This window comes from Penicillium brevicompactum (genome assembly GCF_028827555.1).
Source record: "Penicillium brevicompactum strain IBT 35665 chromosome Unknown utg000003l_segment0_segment0, whole genome shotgun sequence".
Classification (NCBI taxonomy): Eukaryota; Fungi; Ascomycota; class Eurotiomycetes; order Eurotiales; family Aspergillaceae; genus Penicillium; species Penicillium brevicompactum.
The window spans coordinates 4398210-4414088 of NW_026623206.1; the positions used below are offsets into that span (position 1 = coordinate 4398210).

The 15879-nt window shown below is 51.0% G+C and overlaps 3 protein-coding genes across 3 annotated transcripts; 1 reads left to right on the forward strand and 2 right to left on the reverse strand.

Moving 5' to 3' along the window:
• Positions 1 to 366: 366 nt before the first annotated feature.
• N7506_005437 (hybrid sensor histidine kinase/response regulator) lies at positions 367 to 4350 on the forward strand (the record flags this gene model as incomplete). Its single annotated transcript, XM_056954731.1, has 4 exons — positions 367 to 434; positions 520 to 2713; positions 2742 to 4041; positions 4118 to 4350. The coding sequence occupies 4 exons, from the start codon at positions 367 to 369 to the stop codon at positions 4348 to 4350; spliced, it is 3795 nt and encodes a 1264-aa protein (XP_056813620.1).
• Positions 4351 to 5056: 706 nt separating this feature from the next.
• Positions 5057 to 7091, reverse strand: N7506_005438 (GAG-pre-integrase domain-containing protein; the record flags this gene model as incomplete). Its single annotated transcript, XM_056954732.1, is given in 4 exon segments — positions 5057 to 6256; positions 6301 to 6432; positions 6444 to 6631; positions 6671 to 7091. The coding sequence occupies 4 exon segments, from the start codon at positions 7089 to 7091 to the stop codon at positions 5057 to 5059; spliced, it is 1941 nt and encodes a 646-aa protein (XP_056813621.1).
• A 30-nt stretch (positions 7092 to 7121) lies between these two features.
• Positions 7122 to 8392, reverse strand: N7506_005439 (Alpha/Beta hydrolase protein; the record flags this gene model as incomplete). Its single annotated transcript, XM_056954733.1, has 2 exons — positions 7122 to 7537; positions 8248 to 8392. 2 exons carry the CDS (start codon positions 8390 to 8392, stop codon positions 7122 to 7124), a joined length of 561 nt encoding a protein of 186 aa, XP_056813622.1.
• Between the last annotated feature and the right edge of the window lie 7487 nt (positions 8393 to 15879).

The following is a 15879-nucleotide window of genomic DNA, read 5'->3' on the forward strand; positions in this document are numbered from 1 at the left end:
TGCGCGGCGGGGCTTCGAATTAATCCATCTCGCTTATGTAATCAATTATCTAAAACTGACTGACACCTAGTTATCTATTCTGCACTTTCTATACTGAAAAGGATTCAAAACTTACTGGATATCTGTGGACTTCGCTAATTCGTGCTTCTAGGTTTGGGATTGGTGGGAGGTGGGTGACATCATGGAAAAAGTCAATTTGCCGCAAGAGCAACAGTGGGGCTGTAGAGATTCCCATTGGACGCTGCCTTGGAATTCATCCCAGTTTCTAGAAACCGGCCAACCGGCCGAGTAACTGGATTTGATATCATTTCTAACCCCCTCGGTAAAGATGTACTTCTGCAAATTACCACCCGCTGGATTCTCACTATGGCTGCGCTAGGAGGTGCTGCGGTCCAGTCACACTACAGATTAGCCCAAGAACGGGAATTCTACAAGTAAGGCTTTTTGCATCGTGGGTCGTGCCTTCTCGTGCCCCACAGGTAATACAGATGAACAACTGACATGGTGGCGTTGGGGCAGATATGTTCCGCGCGAACTTTCCGCATCGCAATATGCCCCCTTCGACCATGCAAGCGAGAATACATTCATCCCGCAACCGTCGCAGGATTCGGCCTTGACCTCCTTCGCTCAGCTAGGCGCCATACGTCTAGGCACCCGACGAGCTCTTGTTTCTCTATTCGATAAAACCCACCAACACGTTATCGCGGAGGCAACCCGGACCTTGGGACTGATCGGTGGAAGTGTTCGCAACGAACACGACCGGCTGCGGCTAGGATGCTGTGTGTTCCCCAAAGAGAGGGCACTTTGTCAGCAAGTCGAGGGTTTAATGTCTAAGGAATATTTAGAAGCTGACAAGGTCGTCGGATATGGTTCGTTGGTTGTCTTGGATGTGACACAGAACGAAAGCTTCAGGTCCCGTCAAGTGCTGCGCGCGCTGTCTGATGTGCGCTTCTATGCTGCAGTGCCTATCGTGAGCCCCAAAGGGTTCACTATTGGTGCCTACAGTGTGATGGACCCTGAACCAAGGATGTCGGGCCCGGATCAACATGATCTGCAGTTTATGAAGGATATGGCTGCAACGATTATGGAGCACTTGGCCATGGACCACTCCACTCAGAAAGGTCGCCAGGCAGAACGGATGATCGCCGGACTGGGGAGTTTCGTTGAGGGCAGGTCGACCCTTCGCGACTCATGGCGGGAAGCCAGCGTGCAGCATGCCGCCTCGGAGCAGTCTGGGGAGCTCACCGAGGGTCAGTTGAATATTAAGCAACAAGCTCTGCAACAGGTCTCCAAGGAAAAGATCGAGGAGAATCTTGCAATCCGCCAGCCGCCTAAGGTTCCTATCAAGGATTCCGAACCCGTATCGAATAGCGACAGCAAAGATATCGGACGCGGTCAGGAGCCGCGCGCAGAAGTCAACAAAGCGGATGGGTCTGTTCGAACCGTCCTCGCGGGTGAAAGCCTACAGGATGACTCTCTTCCGACTGGCATCAAACATGTTTTCTCGCGCGCGGCAAACTTGATCAGGGAGTCGATTGGAGCCGAGGGAGTCATGTTCCTCGACGCGAATAGCGAACGTTTTGGGAGTTTCGTCAAACAGAGTAGCCGGAGGGTTTCTGGTCCCAGCCCAAAAGCTTCAACATCGAGTAGCGACGAAAGTACCGATTCTGCATCTTCCAAACGCAAATTTACCAAGAGTGACAAGAAGAGCGGGGCTGACAGCACTCTTTTCTCTGAGTGCATGGGCTTTTCGAGCTCGAGGGTTTCGAGCATCAACGACCATGCGAGAGCCGGCCAGGCAGTTGCGGTTCCAGAGCCTCTGTTCAGCTCGATGATCCGGCGATACCCCCAAGGTAAGATCTTCACTTACAACGCCAATGGAATGGCTTCCGAAGATAGCGATCTTTCGCGGAATCCGTCTGAGCCCGATCACGCTCCGTCTTCTGGGGCGCCTCGCACCAAAGACCAACGCCCCCTTAGCAAACGGCGCCGCAAGCCAACATTCCAACAAGACGCTGGTAATCTGATCAAAATCTTCGCTGATGCCAGAAATATCTTGCTTCTACCCATCTGGGACTCTGACAAAAATCGACCGTATGCCGGAATACTGGTGTGGACGAACGACCCGGAGCACATCTTCACCACTGAGAATGAGCTCGTGTACATCTCTGCTTTTGCCAATAGTATCATGGCCGAAATACGTCGACTCGACGTGGAGTTCGCTGACAAGGCCAAAACCAATCTTGTCAGCAGCATCACGCACGAGCTCCGGAACCCACTGCATGGAATACTGGGCACGGCAGACATTCTGAGTGACACCGCCATGAATGCTCTACAGCATGGCATGGTACACACGATCGAGTCTTGTGGTCGCACCCTCCTAGATACCATCAACAGTCTGCTTGATCTGACTTTCATCGACCAGTACCAAAAGAAACAGTCTCGCCTAAGTGGAATGTCGGGAGAAAGTCAATCAAGCTTACCCGCCACTTCGACAGAGGGAGGTCGCGTGCAGAGTAAAAACCGTGGTGAAAAGAGTTCATTTTCCCATGTCAAGCTGGACGCCGTGCTTGAAGAGGTCACAGAGTGTGTTTTCGCCGGATACAGCTTTTACAGTCATCCGCAGGCGGCGCCTCCAGCCTTGACCGATCCTTCGTCACGTTGGGCTGGCCCAGCGAGCCCGTCCGATCAAGTTGGCCCTCGGGCCAGTCAGGTCACAATCATTTTCGACATCCAGCCAGATACAGAATGGGACTTCAAACACACATGCTGGTGCTTGGCGTCGCATTCTGATGAATGTTTTCGGTAATGCGCTCAAGTACACACCCTCAGGTTATATTTACCTCGGGTTAAAGTCATCTCAAGATGACACAAGACCTGACAGTGAATTGCCGACGGAGCAAGGACAGGAATTTGAGGTCACTCTTACAGTGAAGGACACTGGGAAAGGTATCGGGGCCAAATATTTGCAAGGCGACCTTTTCACTCCGTTTAAGCAAGAGGATTCACTTGCGTCTGGGAGTGGACTAGGATTGAGTATCGTTCGCCAAGCTGTTGGTTTCCTCGGCGGCTCGATCGAAATTGAATCAACCCAGGAAGTTGGCACACAGATCTCGATCCGGACACCGCTCTACCCGTCATCTGATCCATCAGATACTTCGTCGTCGGGATCTATGTTTAGTCCCCCGCGGAAATTTACCCAGGGAAAGACTATCGGTCTCCTAGGGTTCGGGTCATCCCTCCGCTCTCAACGAGACACGGCCTTGTACTCGTCCTTGGAACGGTTGTGCCGAGACTGGTTTGAACTGGAGGTGACCAACGTGTCTTCCTTAGAGGGCGAGCGCGTCTTTGACTTTTACTTAGCTGTGCAGACAGAGTTGGACTCTGAGCATGTTGAGGGAAGAAACCTATTCAGCCTCAGTCCAGAACTCATCAACGGGGATGGTTACAGCTCACCGGTTGTGGTAATCTGCCAGTCCCCCGAGGAAGCACACAGAATGTTCGTCGCGGCCAAGAACCGGGGCGAAACACCGCTCTTCGAGTTTATTAGCCAGCCGTGCGGACCCCGGAAACTGGCTCGGGCATTGAATATTTGCATAAAACGACAGGTCGATCAACAATCTGGTCGTCCCGATGCCGATGAACCGACTCGTTGGGTAGAAATGCCTGAATCCTCCCACCTACCAGTGGACATTGCGGCTAGTGATGCACCCAAAGACAGGATGAAGATCGGTAAGCGGCCGACAACGGAGACAATGCGCAGTCCAGAACTTTGGAGTTATCGATCGCTGTCTTACAAGGAGAACCTGAAAGCCAACTCACAGAGTGCCGCCCAGCCGACATCATGTTCGAAGGAGGTAGAGGCGGAACCAGAGGCCTCCGCACCACTCGTCTTACTGGTGGATGATAATGACTTGAACCTCCAATTACTTTGTGCCTACGCAAAGAAGGATAGCTATAATTACATGACAGCTCAGAATGGGGCCGAGGCAGTCGACATATATAAATCCCATCCTGGCAAATTCAGGGTTGTTATCATTGGTACGTTCAACCTTCGACCTTTTCTTTCTCTCCAATCCTCCTGCTGGTGCTGATAAACTAGATATCTCAATGCCAGTTATGGATGGCTTTGAAGCCTCCCGGCAAATACGTCGCCTAGAGAAGGAGCACCGGGCCAAGATGACCGGTTTGGCACAACAAACTTTGGCACCCACAGTCATCGCCGCTTTGACTGGACTCGATAATGCTAATGCCCAGAAGGAGGCATTTGGTTCTGGCATCGACACTTTTCTTGTCAAGCCAGTCAAGCGCCCAGACTTGCTGGCTATCCTACGTCGAATGCAAGAGTAAAATTTATCTGGGCTATCTTTCAGTTATAAGAATAAAATAATGCGTGGTTCCACTTGACCATGATGCCAGCCAGTGAATAAAAAGGCTTTTTATAAATTATTCATTTTCAAAATTCGCGTCTGAGTTGGCCAATAGGATTGCCTATAGGTTTGGAAAGAGCCATCGACTGCCCCCCAATAGGTCGGCCAGGAGCACCGTGTAGATCGAATCGTCTCTGTTGCCTGGATCTTCCGGTGGCTTGCCGATGTGATTGGGACCAACGCGCCCTGGACGAAACACATATCAAGTCTCTCGGCGCTTTCTATCTCCTAGTGCTGCCGTATGTCCGTTAATGTCCGGTTAACGCTCACCAACTTCAATATCCTAGAAAAGTAGTGTAACATCCTCCGCCACTTGCTCCTCGTGTTCATTGATTTGACTCAATGAGAATCTCGACACTTCACAGCACGCGCACTCTTCGCCTTGGGGCGTGCGCCAGATACACGGGCGCCACCAGTAGTGATGTGGAAAGTATAGACAGCATGCGATGTCGCAATGTCTTGTGACTGGGCCGAGAGTCATTGAAGAGCCTGTTCGAGCTCGATGTCTAGCTCATCTTCTTGTACGACTTCTGTGGCTTCTGGAACGAGCTCGGGAGCTGGTTGTCGGGTGCGTTCGTGATGTTTGAAGCTAACATTCTCATCGAATTTAGCGTCCCGTACAAGCTTTACCATGTGAAGCCTGGGAACCACACACGCCAGGCATTCGTGGTTTTATAGCCAGTGAGATAGCCAATTTCAGCTCGTGGACGCATTTTATCGGACTGAGGAATGCCCTGGATGCGTACGTACGTACGACAACCGTAGATACGAAGATTAGAGAGGTTGATAGGGATCTGGATGCCTGTCCCTAGGCGGTGGAACTCCTGCTGCGGAATGATCCAGCGTCGGTTTGGTAGCTTTGTGGGCGATCTGTTTAGTATATATACCGCTGCGTGTACAGCTTCGGGCCAGAGAGACCGTGGAAGGTGGGAGTCCTGAAGCAGTGATCGTGAAGCTAAGATAATCACCCCCCCAGATCGCTCCGCGTAGCTATTCATCTCGGGCGTGCCTACCAGACTGTGTATGATGACAAATCCGCAGTCTTCGAGGTACTGCTGTACGGTATTACCCGCTGAACGTTCGTTATCATAGTGGAAAGCCCGGATTGGAAAGTTGAACCAGTTACGAAGGGTGGCAACGAATCTCCGTACTGCATCCTGGCAGCCGTTCTTCTTTGGGTGCGTTTCCACATGATGATACCGGATACCATCGAGATAGAAGTGAGTGATCCATCGATCACCATTGAACCCTTCCTTGATTTGCATGAGATCGAAACGAACTCGTCCAAGAGCCCCATATACCGGTGCTTGGGCTCGTCGGGAGACTTGACGAGTAGCTTTTTTCAGTTGGCACGTCTCGCAATGCTTGGGGTCCTCTTCCGTGCGCGTCTCCGCTGTGAGCTCAATACCGTCCGCCATTTCAGCGAGTTTTTCGACCCTTTGCTCGTACATATGGACCAGACGCTGATGCCAGCGTTTTGGGGTGGCTTTGGATGTGAGAGGTAAGGCCGAACGCCGTGGGTGGGTGCTAAATGCTGCTGGCGATGAGAATTGAGCCTGATCTAGCATGAATAGCCCGTCCCATTCCTTTACTCTGGCTACCAGTCTTCCAGATACGGTCACGATAGCCTCCTTTTGTGTATCCCAAATTACGCCTTTCTTCTTCATCAAGCCCACGGATAACAAGCTGGTGTTAGATCCTGGTGAATAACGAACGTTTTCGACCGTCAGTGGGACTTTACGGTCCGTTTCTGGTTTTCTGCCCCAGATTTTCACTGTTCCTAGTCCGTAACGCCTGTCTTGGTGTCTCCAACCTGGATGTTTGCGCTGATCTCTTTGAATGAGATAAAAGCTTCGCGGTCATTGGTCACATGACGGTTGGCTGCGGAGTCGATTAGCCAGGCGCTTTTGAGTGGATTCTCGGCGTTGTGCGTGAAGAAAGCGTAGGGGACTGGCCGAGGAATGTTCTGATTGAGCGTATCCTCACTCGCACGGTCAGACTGCTGAGTAACACCATACGTGAAAAATCGAGTCCAGTGTCGTCGCCTGAATCCACGTTGGCAAAGTTCACGCTGTTTTTCGAATACACCTCTTTGTAGAGCTTTTCCGCCTTTGCTTTGGTGAACGGACTAAGCTTTCCGATGGTTTCTGGGATTTCGATAGCAGGATCTGGTCTCCATCCAGATGGCCGTGCGGATACAACTAGGTATGTTCATGACTGGAAGAAGTGCTTCTGCCCACAGACACAGTCCGGGAGCTGTTTGGAAGATTTCTGCCGGGCTGACTGCGCTGGTGTTGATCCAGCTTCTTTCTGGCCATCCAAGGTGGCGAACCCCACTGCGGATCCTTTTCCACTCCTTTTCTTCTGCGACGTCGCGCGGAGCTGGCGGAAAGCGTTGATCACGCTGGTGAATGAGACATCCTTATCCTCCTTTGTCTCCTTGAAGACTTCCTGGTAGGTATAGAAATAGAAATTCCCATCTAGCGGACGGGCGGCGCAGAGGAAGTCATATACTGCCACACGGGGATTGGTGGTATCAGGGACTTGAGCGCCGACGGCTTCTGTGTATAGATTTTCCCATTCCGTGAGCCATGCATCCACCTGCGAGTCCTTTGGAGACGACCTTACCTTGTTGAGCCACCTCACCCGCAATTCCAGCATGCGTTCTATTTCGGAAGGGGAGAAACGGTCCTAAAGGGATTGAAGGAGTGTTCGGGGATTCTCGATATCGGCGACGAGGTGTTGGTGGCTGGCAGCAACAGTCCGCCGGATTTGCTGGCCAATTCGGTCCAAATTTCGTTGTTTCCACCTGAACTGAAGGGTTTGACGATCTTGATGGGCAAACAGGCGCTGAAAAACCTTGTAATTATCATCTGTCAGGTCTTTTATTTCCTGAGCTCCCTCCTGGGCGTCGCCAGGGTGTATTTCTCGGGGCTCCTGGGGGATCTTCTCTGGATTAGAAGCATCTGGATCCAGATACTTCCACACACCAAGGCTCTTAGTGGTGACCTTGATGGTGCTATACCAGGTCCTCCATTGGTCGGAAGAGCCTAGAATAATTCCTCCGGGGGCGCTGGAGCTGGATCCAGTGTCTAGGGCCTCGAGGTCTTGTTATGGAAGTGACATCTCGCGTCCGGTTTGAAGGGACTGTATGTTGACGGGGACGTTCGGCTATGTATAGCTGCAGGATAGTAGATATCGATCGATATTGTTGTTTACCACGGGCTAATCGGGCTCATAACTGTCAGAACGTGCTTGTTACAGTACGGACTAGTACGGGCATAGCCAATTGAGTACTTGAGAGAGTGTTTTTTATATACTATAGAAAGTGCAGAATAAATAGGGGATGAGCTTAGTAAGGTCGTTGAGAGCCTTACGATCATCAGGCAGAGGGGGTGCTGAATATTCCTCGGGCGCACTAGTAAAATGGCGACCCTCTTTTGTTGACATAACAAGCAGAGTTCTTTAGTTAGGATCTACATCCTGTGGTTTACCTAATCAGCAGGTACTTTTGAGGTCTAAGGGACAGGAGACATACCGAGAATGCTTGACAGAATTAAGAACAGTTAGCTTAGCACAAGAATTCATAGGTATACTATGCCAAACTATAAAGGCTAGTATAAGCAGTGCTAAAGACCTTGACAAATATATGAAAGGATACCATAGTATCTCACGCAAAGCCCCAAAGACCATTTGATATGAGGGTATCGACTACATCTGGCAGCTACACTGGGGTGGGGCCTGTGAGTGGAATCTGAGTGAGAGGGATGATTTTTTGGGTCTTTTAGTGCAGGGGTTCCTCGGACTGTTATAGTACCTCCAAGTCCATGAGCCACAACAATTGCGGGTCCCGGCTTTGACGCGACGAAATACTCGGAGGTGTAAAGCCAACCACACATGGATCCTCCCGATGTGGACGGAATCTGAATATCCCAGCTCCTTTCAATGCTTGCAGTAGCCATCTTGCTGGGGAGAGGGAAGGGGTGAGGGAGAGGTTCTGGGGTGGGGGAGCAATGAGTGCGAATCTATGCGGAGATGAGGAGCCTTTATAACCAATTTTGTGGAAGGTAAAGCATACTTTCTTCGGTCATTGATACGATATGCCTCGGCAGCAAGCTCAGCTGGATGGAGCGTAAAGACGAACCTTATTGGCAGAAAGCACAGCTCGCGGAAAGCCTCGACAATTCTATCCGTGCTGCCTCACGACGTAATAAAACCAGCTCGTGTATACAATTTAACGACAAATACTGTTAGCCTGGCTCTGGGAATCAGCAGATTAGCCCCGGAAACACCAAAAGCAATTCCAGAAACTCTTTATTCCCTGGGAACTCCTCTTTAGCTCCTCGGGCTAAGTCATGTTTCTAGGACACTGATGTTTACCCCTGGGATCTTCACTCTGCGCTCCTGAATGAATAAGAAATTGGTTTGGGAACGCATTTGCTGGACCCGGGAGCCGTTGCACTCTTAGGGCCGTATCTCTGAATCCTGGAGTCAATCTTCTGCCTCCCAGGGTATGTTGTTAACTCACAAATAACCTTCACTAGACCTACGCACAAATCTAAGTCATTCAATTACTCCCAGAAAGGCAAGCCATAGCCCCAGGAACCGCACTTGGGGATCCAGAAATTGATAAGACTGTCAACAGGAACATGACGTTGATTCCCCGGGGTGGAGGCACAGAACCCCAGAAGCTCTGTCAGAGATAAGAGATATACATGAAGCATAAAGGACGGATGGAGAAATGATCTGCGCGGGACCCACATGGTATATATGGGTTCCCCTGAACGCGAGGAAGCTACCTTTCTGTTGCTTCCTCGCGCTACGTCTTGTATCTAGAGTCTACTATAGCTTTCTTTAATATTGATCATTCATCTACGAATACATGAGACCCTCACAAGCTCCGTTGGGCTTCCTGGGGGCTACGTGGCTCCTAGAAGCGGCGCATGTGCTCCCAGAAACCGAAAAAAAGCTTTCGGGCACAGGACGACTCCCAGGGCCAAGATTTGTGTTCCCAGGGCTGATAGAACCATATCCAGGTACGTGAAGTTTTCCGGACAGTCGAGATGAAAAGTTGCACAAACTACATTTGATTTCTTGTGGCTGGCATTTCTAGATGGCTCACATGTTTCCACAATAGGCTACTTGAAGTCTTCACGAACACCGATTTGGTGGTGCACATGACGCAGAAAAGGTCGATGATCATGACCTTTCTCATACACCGAGCTACTCCAATGGTGAGCATTAATGTGAGAATACTCTGAGATTGGCCAAAGTGGGCGGGCTAGTCAGATAAAGATCTGAGCATGCTTGGATGATCAAAAAATCTGATTGGTAAAATATCTCAGCATCATTGTAATAAAAATATTTTTTGCATGACACATCCTGCAGCTTTTCACAATAGATTTAAATTCCATCTCCTTCCCTCGTCGTTTGAAGAGCCATCATGAAAATCTGTCATTACCTTCCATCTTAATTCTCTCTCTCTTTCAGGAACCCATATGCAAGGCTCTCCAGATAATTTGTACCCATCCCATAAGCAACGAGCGTAATTATCAAGCCTGCAGCCGGTTTTTTCAAAAAATTGCAAATCTCAACGGCCAACGGCCAACACCTCGCGGGGGAAGCAGAAAGCACTCCCCGGCCGCGAAAAACAAAAAAGGCGGCCTGTATGGCTATGCGGACATGCATGCATGCAACTCCACGATTAATACAAAACCGAAACCAAATCCATCCAACCCCCCCCACCTTAGCCGCGCCGTTCATCCCGTCACTGACCAATTTCACGACGATCTAATTGGCTACGCAAATTCCCAACGCTCACCACTTCCAGGCTTACGACTTTGTGAAAACTGGATGAAGCAGACTACGACTGCGTTACAGAAAGCCAGATTGGCGGTAGGCGAGAATGTGGTTTTGGGCGGTTTTTTTGGGCGCACTTCGTCATCTGTATGGTTTCGAACTCTGCTCAGACGGAGAATTTATTATTTGCAGAGAAAACGAGCGCGTTTGGTTTATTCGAAATCAGTTTTACCACCAATCTCTTTTTCCTTACTTCCAGATGCTCCACCAATATTGTTCGAGCTAATTCCGAGTTACCGCCACACTCGGCCGGGTCTTTCTGGTGATGGTAAAACTCGTTCGTTGGACACGAGCTTACTTAGGGAAATGATCTGCGGGGTATGAGAGGTCTGCTCGATGCCGGCCGACATTCCGAAGCACATTGAAAGCTTAACGATTTTACATTTTCACGAAGTCAGGATTCGGCTCCACATATTCGAGCCTAATCCGTGATCATTTCCAGTGATTTATTCTCCTCCTCCATCCCTTTAATCATTCTGGATACATAATAACATCCCACCATGCCCAGATCCAGGTTTGACAACAATATTATCTCTACGGCGGTTCCGATTAGCCACATTTATCTAGGGGACGATGAGACAGATTACCTCTGGAAATCTTTTACTGGAGAGATAAAACATGTTCGCCTCGCATTTGAGGATCAAAATGGCCGAACCCGGGACCTGCAGTACAAAATTGCTGAAGATGTTGACTTCCTCTCTAACGAAAGCGTTGTGCTATTGGAAGATCAACGTGAGCAGTTTTATAATACAGGATGAATGAATCATCACTGACTAGCCATTTCTAGGGGTCCATAAGTTTTACCTTCAACAGGGCAGCAAAAAGACTTGGCTACTTTAAGTCGTGCAGGGGCGAAAGTGGAGAGACTCGTACTGCCAACGTCAGTGAGTAGCTCTAACGAAAAAGACGCATATTGAAAAGCAATGTAACTGGAGATAATACAAACTGTACGATGAATATGAGAAGAACACGAACATTAGGTTGTATTGACCGCACCAAAAGCACACATTCACATGTAAATCTATACACCAAATGTCAATATTTCAATTCAACATCAACGCACAATGTATATTTTAGCCTGGTCTATTCAAAATCGCCTTGATTTCCAATGTATTATCCATGTTGGCGAGGTGATTATGGAGGATAGGAAGGCAATGACCCCCGCTAAATCGCCCGACCATATATTCTGTGTTGTTTGCAGAAGATATCCTGAGAAGGGCTAAAGCAGGAGTTAATTCAATCTAGCAGCAAAGCAGCAGGTTCTGCGACAACTCGCGGTGTGTGTTGTAGTTCAGAGGTATAAATTGACTTGTTATTTCAAAGTGATACATGAGCCTATATATACAACAATGAGCCAAGTTGATTGGAAATCAACTTGGTCGTCTGTATAGACACTTCCGAGCTAATCCCGACGGTGCGGCTTGGTTCCTGATCTGCACCAGCCTCATATCACAACATTCCCCCTCAGGGTAGCTTTGCTGGCAAGGCGACACTGGATTAACGCTGTGCAGGCAAGCCTCGGTAAAACCACTAAAAAACCTTCGGGGGAAAATAAAGTGGAAAGAGCGCCTGCGCTGTCACGTCTGTTGCCTCCGAGTCTCGAAGGCTTCGATTCCTAGAAGACTATAGAACTTGGCAAAAGCCGTAGGTCCCAACGGCTTGGTGAGACCGTCAGCGGCCTGTTCCAGTAGGAACATATTGAAGACCAATCTCGCCAGCATTCAGCACTGCTCGCTGATAATGGAATTTCACGTTGAAATGTTTGGTCCGTTTGTGGAACTCGGGATTGCGCGAGAGGGCAATGGCGACTGGCTGTGAGCCATGATGTTGATGACTGGAGACCGATACAGTTGCGTTTCGGCCAGAAAGGTGCGGAGCCATTGCAAATGCAGAATGGCATTGTATTGCCCGATGTATTCGGCATGAGTTGTAGACGTGGCTACTTCCCCCTGCCTCTTGGACGACCAGGAAACCGGCGCACGCGCAAGTTGGAATACATACCCGGACGTCGAGTAGGCTCCATCAGTGACGACAGAGCCGCCAAAGTCGGCATCCGTGTATCCAATCAATTGTCCGCTGCGGTATGTGATGCGATGGTATTGTGTGGCTTTGACATAGCGAAGCAATCGCTGCAGGGCGACCTGGTGGTGCGATTGCGGCTGAGACGTGAAGCGACTCAACGTGCCCAGCGCAAACGCGATGTCCGGTCGCTTTCCAACCATCAGATACATCAACGAACCGATGGCGGTTGCAAATCGTGCTTTGGCTTCCTCGTCTGGAGGTGCTTCGTCCGGATAATGATTCAAAACTTGCTTGGGATTCATCGGGGTAGTCTTCGCCTGACAGGTTTCCATGCCAAAGTCAGACAGAATCTTTTGGATGTACTGGTGTTGGTGAATAGAAACACCTCCGTCGGCATGATAGTCGAATTGGATTCCGAGGAATGAACGCGGAGTTCCAAGGTCGTTCAATTGAAACTCCTTCTCCAATGCTTGTTGCACTTGTTTGATTTCGTGCGAGTTTGCTGCAGCAATGAGAAAGTCATCGACGTAAACACAGATCACGCAATCAGATTTGTGAAACACGCAGTTGTCAGATTGAGACATAGTGAAGCCATGTGCGGACAGGACACGGTGGACGCATTGGTACCAAATCCGTGGAGCCTGTTTGAGACCATACAAGGAGCGTCGAAGTCTACACACGTACCCTGGTTCTTCGAAGCCTTCGGGCGACTCCATATAGATGGACGAGTCAACGTCCCCATGTAAGAATGCGGTGACCGCATCGAATTGATGTAGTTTCCATCCGCGAAGCGCGGCGCTGGCGACGATGCACCGGACCGAGTCCATTCGCGATACGGCAGCAAACGTCTCATGATAATCGACGCCATGCTTCTGCCGGTAGCCTTTGATCATCAATCGCGCTTTGCGCGTTCCGTTGACTTTAGTCTTGAAGACCCATTTGCAGCCAATCACATGATCTCCGGCGGGAACGTCTGCTCGTCGAACCTTTTCCCATGTTCCGTGTTCGAGAAGCGACGCATATTCTTTCTGGATGGCAGCCCACAATTCCAGCTGATCCGAACCCGACACAGCTTCCCGAAAGGCCACCGGGTCGACTTGCCTGGCCGGTGCGGGATTCAATGTGCCTGTCGAGTATACCTTGCCTAATGACTCTAGAAGACGCCGTGAAGGTCGTCTTCTGCGGCCATAGACGGAATAGCCGAGGTCCTGTGTGGACTATGCTTCCTGTTCAATTGGATTGACCGGTGGAGGTATTTCCTCCCCATGCTGAGACGGCGTTTTCTCTTGCTCGGATGAAAAGGGCAAAGGCGATACCGGTGGTGTCGGCAGCCCATTAGCCAAGGAAGGTACTGACGGAAAGACCGATGATGGAGGAGCGTTGTCCGGGAGGTCGTTGCCTGTTTCCCCCTCGATGAGTGGCGCCACAGGGGTCCTCTCATCGAACTCGACATTACGGGAAAAGACGGTCTTTCCGGAATGGATCTCATACAGTTTGTACTGGTTCGGCTCACCATAACCTAGCAATCGGCACTCGGACGACCTGGGTCCGAGCTTTGCTCGATGCTCTTTGGGAATCAACACCCATGCGCGGGAGCCGATCCGTCGCAGATGCAACAGCGAGGGCGGCTTCCCGTAGATGATTTCGTACGGGGTCTTCTTCTGCAAAATTGATGCTGGCGCGCGCAACTTCAGATAGACCACCGTTTCTAAAAGCTCAGTCCACCAGGAAGGAGGAAGGTTCGCATCAGACAGGAACGTGTTGATCCGCTCCCGGATAGTGCGATTGGTGCGTTCGGCCAGACCATTCTGCCCCTTGCAGTATGGCGGCGAGGTGTCAAACTCAACTCCCTGGGTCTCGAGATGTGTTCCGATCGGCAGGTATTCTCTCCCATTGTCGGTGAGGAACCTCTTGATCTGGGCGCCGAACTGTCGGTGCACCCAGGCCTCAAATAGTCGGAACTTCTGGAGCGCTTCATGCTTCCATCTCATGGCATATGCCCAGGAGCCACGAGAATAATCGTCAGTAAAGGCGATCACGTACCTGGAGCCATCTGTGGCGATCGGCATCTCCATGATGTCCGAATGGATCATTTCAAAGATTCTCGTTGAATGCAGACGTGGCCGTCTTGCACGGGAGTTCCTCTTCTGATGCTGCTTACCCGACATACACGCTCGGCACTGCGGCGTTGCCAGCAGCTGCGCCTGCGTCAGCGGTCGGTATGGAGTGCCGGTCTACCGGAGGACCACCCTCAAGTCTCCCCGGTTCAGATGTCCCATCCGAGCGTGCCACAACGCTTCGGAGGCCTGGTCCACTCCTTTGCACGGATCTTCTTCGAGTATCACACCTTCACCACCGAGTTCAGAGGTTGACGTTGCGCATTCTGCGTCACTTGACTCCTGAGGGTCGTCGACGTCCACGGCCACCGCCTGCGGTTCCAGGGAATCTGCATAGCCATGGAGTGCCGGCGCCCTCGCCAGTTGGACTCGCTCTCGAGTTCTCCTGCTCACATGGCACCGCATGATCAACAGATCCTCCTCCGCATGGTAGGCAGTCCCCACGGTCCGTCCTCGGCGTTGCACAAAGACATTTTGTGGGGTGCGCCACCACCGAGTAGCGGTCTTGCAATAGCTTCGGCACGCTGATCAGGTTCATCCCGACGCGTGGCGCGAAGTACACATTCTTTAATACCAGGGGTTGGTTGGTTGAACTTCCACCGGAGCGTGAGCTTCACCGTACCAATCCCTTCCGCTTCCACTGGGTCACCCGCCGTGCCCAATATCTCGCGGTGGGGCCACAGACTGCTGAAGCAGCTCCAGTCCCAGCAGATGTATGTGGCTGGTGGCAGCTGAGTCCAGGATCCACCGGGGTTGCGGTGCGTGGGTATATAGGGTCGTCACCCTCCCCCTCACGATATTGATCCTCGGTTTCTTGGAAGTCAGCGGGCCCTGCCGATATTCTCTCTGGCTTGACGGTAAATTTTGCATGTTGTTTCTTGGTGAGCCGGAAGCACTCCGTTCAGCCTTCAGGGCATGGTCCCTAGGCGGGTGAATTTCGCGCTGTTTCTTCCAGCACTCCGCGACCACATGGCCGCGCTTCTCGCAGTAGGTACACTTCTTGAGATTTCTCTGCACTGCATTGATTGACGGTCCTGGGACTCCCTGCAGGGGCGCGGGAGACTCGTTTCGTCGGACCGTCTGTTCGGCGTTGGAAAGCCGATTTCCGATCGTGGTCGGGTTGACCGGATCCTTGTCATTCTGAACCGCATCCACAACCGGGATGTATTCCGGTCCGATCTGCGTGAGCAGAATCGCAATATGTGTCTTATCACCGATTGATCCTGGAGCAATGGCATTCAATCGATGTACGAGCAGCCGTACGCGATCAACAAAATCACGCGCACTGGCGCATCGTTCGCCGGTGGTCCCGCGAAGCTGAGCAAACAGTTCGCAGAAGGTGGCGAGCTCCATTCGCCGGTATCGCTCTTCAAGTTCATTCCAGAGATCACGGGACGTCTCTAGTCCCGCGACATGAATGCTGATGTGGGGGGACAGGTACCGGAAGATGG